Below are 12,352 nucleotides of genomic sequence, written 5' to 3' on the forward strand. Positions count from 1 at the left end.
CTCTATACATGTTTCGGAATCTGAACAAGTCATCTTGGTATCTACATGGAAAGATTCAAGTACCATTTCTTTTCCACAGCGTGCGCTCGGAAAGACCGGTGAACCCAAGCACGTTTCAGATTTGCCTGTCTCAACTTTCAGTTCCTTTGCGTCCGTGAGGTACTGAGTTATCGCTCGGCGAAGAACATCTGTCGAAATTAGTAGTTCTATTGCTTCTAGGCCGTTGTTGTTCCTTGTTGCTTGTTGTCGATAGGGTGATTTCTCCCTATAGGAAACTTGCCAACATGTCAAGTGAGTTGCACGACTCATTGCTGTTGCCACTAGCCAACTTTCACTGCTGAATAGATTGTTACGAGATGTGTCATGAAGCTTTCTTTGATTACAACACTCGGGAAATAAAAACAACGCTATGAATAACAGATGAACTATGCCATGCCCGATTGCAGGCCCTTGATGGCCACCATTGCACCCCACGCGCCGGGATCGGGATGGAACGTGGTATCCTTCTCCGACACGGCAACATATGTCGCCCGACCGAGCTTCGCCTTGGTCTTCCTCGTGTACTCGGCACCCTGGACCGCCGCCTCGACAGCCTGCTCGAACCCGCCGTCGCGGATGGCCGAGACAAAGGGGATCAGCACGTCGAGGATGGTGCGGTCTCCGATCTTGGCAGGCGTGTAGTGGCCCAGCTGCTCCAGGCCGGACGTGAGGGCCAGAGTCCAGAGGGACAGGATGCCCTGCGACCGCGCGAGGTGCGCGTGCTCCTGGACGGAGTTGCTGAGGGAGACGAAGAAGATGCCGAGGATGCCGCCTAGTGTGCCGCCCATCTTGCTCTCGACAATCTCCTCGAGCTCGTGAAGAACGGAGACGATGGATCCCTCGGAGGCGATCCCTCTGTTCTCCAGGGCGTCGAGGAGGTGGGAGGCGCCCGTCTTGAGGGTCTCGCCGCAGTCGCCGTCGCCCATGACCATGTCCCACTTCGTCAGGTCGGGCTCGGCGTCGATGACGGCCAGACAGGCCATGCGCAGCATGGACTTGAGGGTCGCCGGGTCCATCCTCACGTCCCTGCTGGCCTCGATCTTCTTGGGCTCTTCGGGGGGGGAGGTGACAAACTGCAACTTGCGGTCGCGCCTGACGGTCTGCGACCCGGCCATGGACTCCCAGTGCGTGTTGGTCTTGACGTCGGCGAAGGACAGGATCTGCTCCGCCGAGAAGGAGCACTTCTCGGACGCTGTCGTGATGTTCATGAGGGAGACTGAGAAGGCGGGGGCGTTAAGGGAGGTCTCGAGCGGGCCGGAGTACACCCTCGAGGGACGAATGTTCCACTTTTCGTCGAGCTGCTCGAGGAGTTCGTCGACCAGGGCGCCCATCTCCAGGTAGGAGATGCCACCAAAGTTGCTGACCAGCAGGATCGTCTCGTCATTGGGGCTGAACTTGACGTATGATCGGTCCGGGTCGTTTTGGTCCAGGCAGTATCGCAACAACTGGTCGACCAGAGCCTCCGGCGATGGACTGGGTGAGACCTTCTTGTACCCGGGCTCGTTGTGCGGCCCCGTTCCCACCTCCACCTCGTCGGCGTTGAGCCGAGCATGTTCTGAGCGGCCCGGCACGTGGCAGTGGTCCATCGTCGCCGCAATGGAAACGATCTCGGACTCCACGGCGACACCGAGCTTGTGAATGTCATCAAGCGACCCGGCACCGGCGCCCGACGCTCCGCTGATGACCTTGAGAACGCCAACCTGCCCCGCAAGACCTCTCCGACCGACCAGGCTGCCGCCCTTCTTGCCAACCGAGACATCGTCGCCGCAGATGATCATGCGGCAGTTGTGGCCGCGGCTCCGCGCCTTCTCGGCCGCGAGCCCGAAGTGGAGGCAGTCGCCTGTGTAGTTGGTGATGACGAGGATCGTGCCGACGTCTGATGGCACGCGCTCGATGGCGGCCAGGATCTGCTTCGCGGAGGGGCTGGCGAAGATGTCACCGGAGACGGAGGCCGCCAGCATGTTGTTGCCGACGTAGCCGGCCCATGCCGGCTCGTGGCCGGAGCCGCCGCCGGACACGATGCTGATCTTGGATCTGTCGTACGTTGTGTTGAAGACGACGCGGTTTGACTGGTCCAGGCCGAGCGAGGGGTTGTATGAGATGAAGCCCCGAAGGGACTTGTCGACGAGACCCTCGGACGAGGTGAAGATGTGCCTGTCTGACATGGTTGTTGGGGGCCGAGATGTTGTGTGAATGATCGGTCTGCTGGAACTTGAGATGGTAACTTCGAGACGACTGGTGTGGTGCGAAAATCGAGAATCAAGATTTGTTTTTTAATCTGGCTGGCTTGCACAATATTACATCACAGCTTACACGGCTGAACGGGCAGCATCATATGGTTTGCGGTCGGGTGTTGGCTTGCGATTTTCCGGAGGCCCCGGTGGATCGGCCTCAGCTGCATGTCACCCCCGGATTTCCGCATCGGAAGATCGGCTAAGGGTCGATGGAGCCAAAACACCCCTGACAGCTCTCCCTTATTGAATTGCTTGGTTTGCTCTGTATAAGTATTAAGGAAGGGGCTAGAACTCTTGTCCGTTTGTCTTGTCGCTCCGTATATTCAACTGCCTAACAATTCTATTGTTATTCATTTCCAATCTTAAGTCAATCTTCGACTTCATCACACCCCCTAACTCACCGTTCTCATCAACCCCATTTCACCCACACAAACTCCACAATGGGCAGCAACCCAGTGCCAAAGTACCGCATTGTAGTCGGCAGCGATGTAAGCTTCACTCATTTATCTACCCCAAAACCCATCTGACCCCCATCACAGGAGGCTGGCATCAAGTACAAGGACGCAATCAAGGCAGACCTCCAGAAGGACTCCCGCGTCGAGTTCGTCGAGGACGTAGGAAGCCACGAGACGGCCGACAAGACGGCCTACCCCCACAGAGCCGCGGCGGCAGCGCAACTAGTCGCCGACGGCAAGGCCGACCGCGCGCTGCTCATCTGCGGCACGGGGCTCGGCATGGCCATCGCCGCCAACAAGGTCAAGGGCATTCGGGCCGTGACGGCACACGACAGCTTCAGCGTGGAGCGGTCGATCCTGAGCAACGACGCGCAGGTGTTGTGCATGGGCGAGAGGGTGATTGGCCTGGAGCTCGCGAGGAGGCTCGCCAAGGACTGGCTCGGATACGCGTTTGACCCTACCAGCCAGAGTGCTGAGAAGGTGCATGTCATCAAGGCTCTGGAGGCTGCTGCGTGAGGGGTATGTGGATAGAGGTAGCGGTCTAGCGGGTTGATGATTTTGAGTTACAACATGTCTTCTATCGTTTTATGGTGCATTGTGACAGGCGTCTTTTAAGTGAGTGGACTGGGACAAAATGAAGGTGATCTGGTATCTGAAGTCTAAGAAGACGTCAAAAAGAAACAAGAACGTTGTAACAGGAATTGCGACGCAAATCATACTGAACACCCCTAAAGATGATGACCACAGAGTATTGCTGTACACTTAGCAACGTTGCAACACTCTAGGCTTTGGAGCCTTGGTGGAAACCAACACATTGTGCTTCAAACGATAGACTACAATCACGATACTGATCAACATTACCAGGATGCCTAACGTAGTTTATTCTTAGAAAACAAAGGGATGGCAAAGACCGGATACAGTGGGTGAGCTCCGCTTGCTGCGGAGGATGCCTCCGCACGTGCGCCGGGTTGACGATGCGAATCCACGCTGAAGCGGAGAAGATCCCGATTTTCCGCACTCACAAAACCAATAGAAGCACCTCTTCACACGACGCAATCTGTCACACATCAAACGCTACACGTACGTACGTACATGAAAATCTTCACGAAATCCTCAGCGCAGTATTGCATCCCTCAGTCTCACCATGGCGACATCACCGAGCCGGAGGCTTATCGGCCTCTCGACCAAGATGTATTTCCCGCTCCAACGCACGCTGGACTTCGTCGCCGCCGTCCAGACCGAACTCAAGACCCTCCCGCCCCACGCCCTCGACAACGTCGACCTCTTCATCATCCCCGATTTCGTCTCCATCCACCCGGTCAACGAGGCTCTCAAGTCGTCGCCGGTCCCGATCCGGCTCGGGGCGCAAGACTGCCACTGGGACGACTTCGGCGCCTTTACCGGGGAAGTCAGCCCAGCCGTGCTAAGCGAAACAGGGGTCACCATCGTCGAGGTTGGGCACGCCGAGAGACGGAGGCTATTTGGCGAGACCGACGAGGTCGTGGCGAAGAAGGCCGCTGCAGCAAGTCGGAACGGCATGACCCCCCTGATCTGCATCGGCGAAAAGACCAAAGGGGACTTGGACATCGCCTTGAGCGAGTGCAAGGTCCAGATCGACCAGTCGCTGGCCGACGTCCCCGACTCCGCAGAGGTCATTGTCGCGTACGAGCCTGTGTGGGCCATCGGCGCAAGCCAGCCGGCCAGCGAGGATCACGTCATCCAAGTGGTGAAGGGGATCAGGGCCTTTGAGAGCGTCAAGAGGAGGACGGGCACGACGAGGGTGATTTACGGCGGCAGCGCTGGGCCTGGTTTGTTTGAGAGGTTGGGTCAGGCTGTCGATGGGCTTTTCCTGGGGAGGTTTGGGCATGATGTGCCGCGTTTCCTCAAGACGGTGTCAGAAGTGGCTGCATTTCAGAAAGCCTGATCTTGGGAGGCATTCTTCTGGCGTTTGGCTGGGTGTCTAGCTGCGTGCCCTGTGTGACGTGGGAGCATGTCGTCCGGAGTGTAAGGTTGACATGGGATCCGAAGGCTCCATCCGAGATCACCAGATCAGTAAAGACACAGGGAGTGGGGGGAACTGTCAAGGAAGCCCGGGTGTGGTAGATGTGCAATGGCTCGTAACTTCATCGGATGCATCCACCTTGACAGATATCTCTAACTGGGTGCTCATTGTTGGAGCAGCGAGGCAGATTGAAGCGAGCTCTGCTTACGCCGGTGTGGGTTAAGCAGATAAGTACCATTCGTGACCAAGGCCATTCGATTGTGCTTCATCTGTGGCCAAGCCTTGAAACGGCGTAGCCACGTCGCCTGCACCGTGTAGCATCATCGTGCTGCATAATAATCAGTATGCATGACGCCCAGTTAGACGTTGTGACGGCAGGCATCCGCAGCCAGAGAGGACAGCCAGGACAGATTAGAATCAACCATTCACCTCGGATTGACCCAATGCTCTTCGCAGCTGGGGATCAGCCCAAAGACTGATAGTTGTGACTGGATAGCCTGATATACGGGTGCCACTTTCTGATGCAGGCTGAGCTTCACACCCTCCGCCAACCGCCTCCTGGTGGATTCTGCCTCGGCTGTGCCTTTTGCACGCATACATCGGCTTAGTCCTCTTAATCAAAGTCACACACACTTTGAGAATTATCCTGAAAGTCGGGGTATTAACCTACCGCTGCTCTCCCAGCGTTCTGGGTGTGTTTTGCTGCGAAGAAACTCTGGACACGAGCCGCCTGACCAGCCGCTTTCTACGACAACTTCGCCCTTGCATCGCAATCAGCTCCCCTCTCCAAGGCCACCGATTTCCCCTAATCATGTCAGACCCCCTGTCAATCGCCGCAAGCATCGCAGGGCTTGTCACGCTCGCCGACATCATCTTCGATCGTCTGGTCAAGTACGGGAGATCGGTGAAAGATGCCGAGAAAGAAATCCAGGAGCTTGCAAAGGAGGTCAATCTCCTCGCTGGCATTCTGAGTAGTCTTTCTAGGCTGGCCAGGGCTTTGGACGATGAATCGTTTGACAGAAACCTGCGCATGCACCACATCGAGGCATGCAATAAGACCCTCGCGGAGATCGACAAAAGATTGGGCAAGATGGACAAAGATTCGATCAAAGACAGGCTAAAATGGCCGTTTTCAAACCACCGCATCAAGGAATGGCTGGAAGAATTGTCGAAGCACAAACAAAACATCAATCTGGCTCTGTCTGCCAATACGATGGACGCCATGCTCCGACTCTTGGCGCAAGAAGGCCGTCATGCCGGAGAAACGCTCACCGTGGTCAAGGAAACTCGGGAAATCGTCACTCGGATCGAACAAAACTCAGGGCGCACGAAAATTTTGGATTACTTCCTGAAGTACAATCCTCAGCAGAACTACGAAATGAGTCGTCGTCTGCGACATCCAAGGACTGGTCTCTGGCTCACACGGCTTCCCGAGTTTCAGCATTGGCTATCTACCCCTGACTCCAGACTTTGGCTGAAGGGCATTCCGGGAGCCGGCAAGACGGTTCTGGCTGCGTCAATCATCGAGGCGGCACTGGGCATGAGCACGGAGACGACCCCCTCCGCGTTCTTTTTCTGCGACTACAAGGAAGCCAACACTCACAAGCCTGAGGCCATCCTCGGGGCTCTGATCTATCAACTTGCCATTCAAAAGGAAGAAGCGTATGAGAGGCTGGAGAAGTTTTACGAAGAGCTACATCCCTCAAATGGTCTACCTCGAGTTGCCAGCGTCATGTCATTGGAGCGGGTTCTCAAGGATATGACTAAGATGTACGACCACGTGTATCTGATCGTCGATGGTCTTGACGAGTGTAAAGAGCTCACCGATGACGTGGTTGAGATGCTTTCTGACATTTCCGAGGACACCGACAACGTCTCCATGGCTCTTCTAAGCCGCGATGAGGATCACATTCGAGGTCATCTGGAGGCGGACTTTGTTCCCTTGGAGATTGCCGCCCACAAGGAAGACATAACGGAATTCGTCACATCGGAAATTGAAGAGAGGATTCGCAATCGCAAGTTACACATCAATGACGCTGAGCTGAAAGGGGAAATTCTTCACGGACTCATTGATGGAGCAAAAGGAATGTGAGTAAACTTGCCAGTCCTTACAAACATCCTTACGCTGCTGACACTCGACCTGTAGGTTCAGATGGGTGGCTTGTCAACTGGACCACCTAGGAGAATGCGACTCAGATCAGGATTGCCGCGATGCACTCAAAAGCCTTCCCCCGACCCTAAACGATAGCTATGTTCGCATCCTTGAACGCATACCCAGAACCAAAACCAAAACCATTCAATTGGCCCTGAACAGCATAGCATATGCCTCTCCAAAGCTCACGATCCATCAATTAAGGCAAATACTCTCAGTGCCTGAGAAGGGAGGACCGCTAAATCAGCGAGCCGTCATACGCGAGGAAGCCATCACGAGGTACTGCAGTAGTTTCGTTCGAAAGTCGAATGACGGACTTTACCTTGAATTCTCCCATTTTTCGGTCCAGGAGTTTCTTGAAACGGCCTCACTACCCAATTCAGACTTGGAGATCTTCCGAGTCTCTAAACAACGCGCATTTTCGCTGCTCGCGATTGAGTGTCTGAAGTTTATCCAACTCGAGAATTTCAGCCGTGCCAGCGTCGACACAGGGAAGAAAGACGACACAAAGCGCGAACAGAATCGGATCTCAACACGCGACAGAGAATTCCCAGCGTACGAACACGCTGCCGGACGCTGGCCGATATACGCCAGAGGAGAATGGGAAGATGCGCGTATTGTTGACCTTACCAAATCTCTCTTCCGCCCGAGTAAAACAACCTCGTTCACTTCTTGGGCAATCTCGATTGTGGAACAATACGAACTCTTCGGAACAACTAAGAACGCTACGTCAATTATCACCAGTTTCCTTTTCAGCCCACTGCATCTGGCAGCGTCCTTCTCCTTGCCACAAATTTGCTCCTTCCTCATTCAGCAAAAGATGGACGTCAATCTCGCAGGCCCCGTCGGGACTCCGATGCAATGCGCTGTCCAGGGGATCGCTGCATCAACTGAACTATACGGTGACGACTATCTCGAATGGTTTCAACCCACAGCCAGCGAAGATCATCATGAAATGGTAGCCACAGCAGAGACCATCAACTGTCTCCGTCACGCCGGGGCGTTATTCCCTTCAGAGTGCACCTATCCATTTCACGGTCAGACTTTATACGAAGTTGCGTTCGACGTGGCATACAAAGCAGACACGCTGTTTCTACCGATGACTCTGCTTCGCTTTGGTGTGCCGCTCAAAGAACACGACCTTGAGAGCGCAGCCGCCTTCTTCATAAGACAAGCTGAACATGACTGTGTGACACATTGTGCGAGCTTACAACCGTTTCTCGAATCAATGGATGACTCCGTCGCCCCATCTTCTTTGGAAATCCGACTACACCGTCTGGTGTGGAACCAAGCCATATCATACGACCTGGACTTCGTCCGTCACCCGACGACAATTGATACCAGAATCTATTTGACGGAAGAAGACTTGGGGCGGCAAGCTGTTGCAGCAACCAAGGTGGGAAGTCTCCCTGTACTGCGCAGAATTCTAAACGATCCTCGTTTTGAAGCCTCAACTTGTGTAAGTGAGGACGGCAACTCGCTTTTGCACCTGGCAATGGCATCACCAAGGGGTACCGTAACGTCTCTTATCATCAAGGAGTTACTCAATGCCGGGTGCGACGTTTCCAAGACGAATACATTTGACGAGCAGCCGATCCACTTGTGGGGGCCCGACTGTGATTATGACAACTACACAGACGACGTTACAGACAACGAGGCCAGATGGCATACGACAAATACTTACTACGAGGCGGTCAAGATGCTTAAAGACAACGGTGCGACTTGTCTTGCGCAAGACGCAAAGGGGCGCAACGCTCTGCATGTGCACGCTGATTGGCCTCAAGGGCTCAAAGTTCTATTGGAGCACTTTGCAGATGATATCACCAAGGCTATGGAAACCGTGGACCGCGACGGATATACGCCACTCACTCAGTGTCTCAAGGACGAGGAGGTGGATTCCGCCTCCATCCTTGTGGAGCACGTCTCTCTCAGCCCCGAGATGGTCCGCTGCCCAACGCATATATTGTTACTTGCGGCGAGCGCCAACGCGAGCGATCTTTTCGAAACCCTGTTTCGTTCAAACATCATAGACAAAACCACGTTGGCGCCCGGAGACAGCCCTCTGCATCATTTGAGCCGCCACGCCACAGTGGGCTTCGTTCGACGCCTAAAATCCATCTACCCTGGGTCTTGCAGTTATCCAGGCGATATTTCTGGCAAGACGCCATTAGAGTCGTATATAGGACAGTGTTTACAAACCTATAAGGTGAACAGAATCGCCTCGGCTGTCGTGGAAGAATTGTCCGTCTCAGGACCTCCCATGACAACTGTTGTGCAAAGGAGCGTTTGGCAGCACTTCTCACAAACCTTGGTTGAGATCGCACGCTCTTCAATAGTCTACGCAAGCCGCTTAGTCAAAGAAGCAATCTCGGAAGGACACACCTTGTCGCGCCTCGGGTACCTGCATGCCTACGAGTCATCAGCCAGCCAGTCTGGTATCATCCCATTATTGGAAGTCGTCTCCGACCGCTCCGTTCTCACAACGTCCGATTTCGCGCCCATCTGCGAGTTGATCCATCATTTCATTGATCAAACGCGTTACTGGCCTGACATTGAGAGGTCCCCACATCTCATTCGTCTGCTGAAAGCAGCCGTTCAAATTTGCGACTTGAAACTCGGAAAATTCCTCTTGGGGAAAGGCGTCAGTGTCCACCAACGAGTTGATGGCCTGTCTGCATTGGAAGGCATATGTCAGAACCCCCCAAAGCACGATGAAGTAAAGAAAATGCTCAGTCTCGTATTGGATCATGCAGATAAGTCTCGTTGGAACGAAACGAGCCCTTTCAACAGACTTCCGTTGCTTCATCAGCTTCATGCTCCGGGCGCAGAGTGGATTGTCGGCGAACTCGTACATCGAGGTGCAGACCCTAACGTGCGCATCGATCATGGTTGGCATGATCCGGTTTTGGTCTGGTATTTGAGAACAAACAGATTTCAGTATGCTTCCGCCATATTGAGAGCTGGAGCAGACCCCAGTCAGACAAGCAGCTTGGGTTTCGACTCAGCCCTGGCCGCTGCTGCTGCTTTCGGTTCATCTTCGTTCCTGCATGAATTATATGATGTTCACAAGGGAAGTAGGTTGATAAACTGGACCAAAACCTGCTCCACGACACTGTCGAAATGTAAGGAACCTATCAAATTATCGGGAACTAACGCACTTCATCTTGGCGCTGTCAATGGGCAGATTGAAATTCTGAGGTTCTATCTAGATCATGAGCTCATCAGTGATGTCGATTCCAGGGCGGAAGATGGCTGCACACCATTGCATTTTGCCGCCATTGGAGGCCACACCAGCGTCGTTGAGTTCCTGTGCGCTCGAGGATGCGACGTCAATGCCCGAACAGCGAAAGGAAGCTCGTCACTGCACCTTGCGGCAAGGTACCACATGCTTGGAGTTGCAAGAGCCCTTATCGACGCCGGGTGTAGGCCATCTCTTGACTCGGCAGGAATGCGCCCCAGCTTCTATGCGCTCCAATCCAACGATACAAGGCTCATCGCATTATTTACATCCTCCGAATCGGATCCGGAGCAGCTTACTTCGGACACTCGCGAACATGACACTTTATCAGAAAGACCGCGTCGAATGGCTTTTGCTGCAGCTTTCGAGGATGCCATCCTCGACAACAACTTGAACCGTTGTCAAGACTTGGTTGCCAGAGGTTGTGACCTCGAGATTCCTCTAAACAGCTGTGGTGGTTGTTCGCCTCTTATAATGGCCATCGAGGAGGAACGAACCGCAATCGTAGTTTGGCTTCTCGCGGAGGGGGCATCCCTGACAAGAACCGTCTCCTGTGGCGATCCTGTTGTTTCTGCAATTCATTTGATAGTCGGCAATCCTAGTCTGATTGAGGTCCTGCCTCAGAGTCTAGCGAGATACACGAACAGCGAGGATGGGGCGTGGGGTCAATATTCAAGTCTCATCCACACTGCCGCGGCCTCGAATAATGACAAAGGCTTGGAGTTGCTTTTAAAGAATTTGAAGGACCGCAGCGAACACAATGAGTAAGTCATTCCTCTGCCTCACTGCGATTTGGTATTTTGAGACCAGCGTCTGACCTTCTGGGGTAGTTCTCATTCCTTCGAGGGCCTTGAAAACTCTGTTTTGCGTGGCTGTTAACGAGCCCGGTGCAGACGGGCTTTCAGCCCTACACTGGGCAGCCAAGACAGGAAATCTCAAGGCTGTCAATCTGCTGCTCGGTTCTGGAGCCAATATCAACGCCTTGACAATCGAGTCCAGAGAAACACCATTGCATTTCGCGATGCTGTGTGATGAGGATCCGGAGTACCTCGTCGCATTGCAATTGATAGACAAAGGTGCAGCTCTTGAGTGTCGTGACCACAAAGGCAGAACTCCAATTCTTACTGCAACACGTCATCTTAGTTTCCTCATTATAAGGGCCTTGAACGATGCCAAAGTAGACGCTGCAGCCTCAGACTCCAAATCGACCTCTCTTCTGCTACATGCAGCACCGGACCTCGATGGAGTCCATATACATTGGGATTATGTCAAGATCTTTGCAGAGTTCGCAAATCTTGGACATGATCCTCACGCTTTAGACTCGACTGGCCGATCGGCGTTTCATTCTGCTATTTGCCAAGATGATTTCATCTCACTATTGCTCAATTTAGATATCCGACTAGAAGATAGCCAGCCTTTCCCCTGGAACATCGGGTCACATCAACATCTTTTTTGGCTCACCGATTGCTTCCGACTCTTTCAAAGGAAATACAAACAACAAGCACTCTGCAACTTCCTCAACATGGCACCTCACAATGCCTGGAGCCCACTATGCAGGTCGGCATCCCTCGGTCGGACGGTGGTCATGGAGAATCTCATCATCATGGGCGCCGACATTGATGCGGAAGGGTGTTCTTTGGGCTCTGCTCTGATTGTGGCTTGCATTACCGGGCGGAAAGAGTCAGCTGTTTACCTAGTTCGTCGCGGGGCGGCGCTGTCGTACTGGGGGCCAAACGGGTTCCGGTCAGCGCACGACGCTGCGAAGAGAAACCCATCAGTTCTGAACTGGCTTCTGGTCGGACGGTTCACCGACCAACGGAAACTGACGCCGGCCGATGGTCTTGGGCTGGTAGATGAACAAAGTCGGGGGCCATTCACTTGGGGCGGGCCTGTGAGGGCTGAGTTGGTCATCTGCGGGACAATGGAAAGGTTGCCGAAGGAGTCGTCACGGAAATACTGGTCCCGGCTGATGAGCGAGAAGAAGAAGTGGAGGGGAAAGGTCCTGCCGCTGAGTCCTGCACGTCGAACAAGCCGCCCCTCGAACTTGATTCCTGAGGAGTACGTGCGAATCCACCGAGATGGCTATGAGGTTAAAAAAGAATAGGCACGAGGTGGGAGGCAATCGAGGGGGACTTTGTGAAGCCAAAGAAGATTTCTTGTTTCTGTTCGAAATACAACGACTGTAAAATGACTGAAACACATGCAAGAACTCTGTATCTCGTCTTCTCTTGA

General features: G+C 53.7%; 4 protein-coding genes across 4 annotated transcripts; 3 read left to right on the forward strand and 1 right to left on the reverse strand.

The window, feature by feature from the left end:
- Window positions 1-425: 425 nt before the first annotated feature.
- On the reverse strand, window positions 426-2,204 carry CDEST_10425 (Putative DhaK domain, DhaL domain, dihydroxyacetone kinase, DhaL domain superfamily; the record flags this gene model as incomplete). The annotated part of the gene is made up of 1 exon (XM_062926583.1): window positions 426-2,204. One exon carries the CDS (start codon window positions 2,202-2,204, stop codon window positions 426-428), a length of 1,779 nt encoding a protein of 592 aa, XP_062782634.1.
- A 509-nt stretch (window positions 2,205-2,713) lies between these two features.
- Window positions 2,714-3,244, forward strand: CDEST_10426 (Putative sugar-phosphate isomerase, RpiB/LacA/LacB family; the record flags this gene model as incomplete). The annotated part of the gene is made up of 2 exons (XM_062926584.1): window positions 2,714-2,761; window positions 2,813-3,244. The coding sequence occupies 2 exons, from the start codon at window positions 2,714-2,716 to the stop codon at window positions 3,242-3,244; spliced, it is 480 nt and encodes a 159-aa protein (XP_062782635.1).
- Window positions 3,245-3,769: 525 nt separating this feature from the next.
- On the forward strand, window positions 3,770-5,072 carry CDEST_10427 (Putative triosephosphate isomerase, aldolase-type TIM barrel, triosephosphate isomerase superfamily). Its single transcript, XM_062926585.1, has one exon. It carries the CDS (start codon window positions 3,873-3,875, stop codon window positions 4,650-4,652), a length of 780 nt encoding a protein of 259 aa, XP_062782636.1. The 5' UTR covers window positions 3,770-3,872; the 3' UTR covers window positions 4,653-5,072.
- A 469-nt stretch (window positions 5,073-5,541) lies between these two features.
- On the forward strand, window positions 5,542-12,224 carry CDEST_10428 (Putative fungal domain of STAND protein; the record flags this gene model as incomplete). The annotated part of the gene is made up of 3 exons (XM_062926586.1): window positions 5,542-6,818; window positions 6,877-10,884; window positions 10,967-12,224. 3 exons carry the CDS (start codon window positions 5,542-5,544, stop codon window positions 12,222-12,224), a joined length of 6,543 nt encoding a protein of 2,180 aa, XP_062782637.1.
- Window positions 12,225-12,352: the final 128 nt, after the last annotated feature.

Source organism: Colletotrichum destructivum, chromosome 6, assembly GCF_034447905.1.
Source record: "Colletotrichum destructivum chromosome 6, complete sequence".
Lineage (NCBI taxonomy): Eukaryota > Fungi > Ascomycota > Sordariomycetes > Glomerellales > Glomerellaceae > Colletotrichum > Colletotrichum destructivum.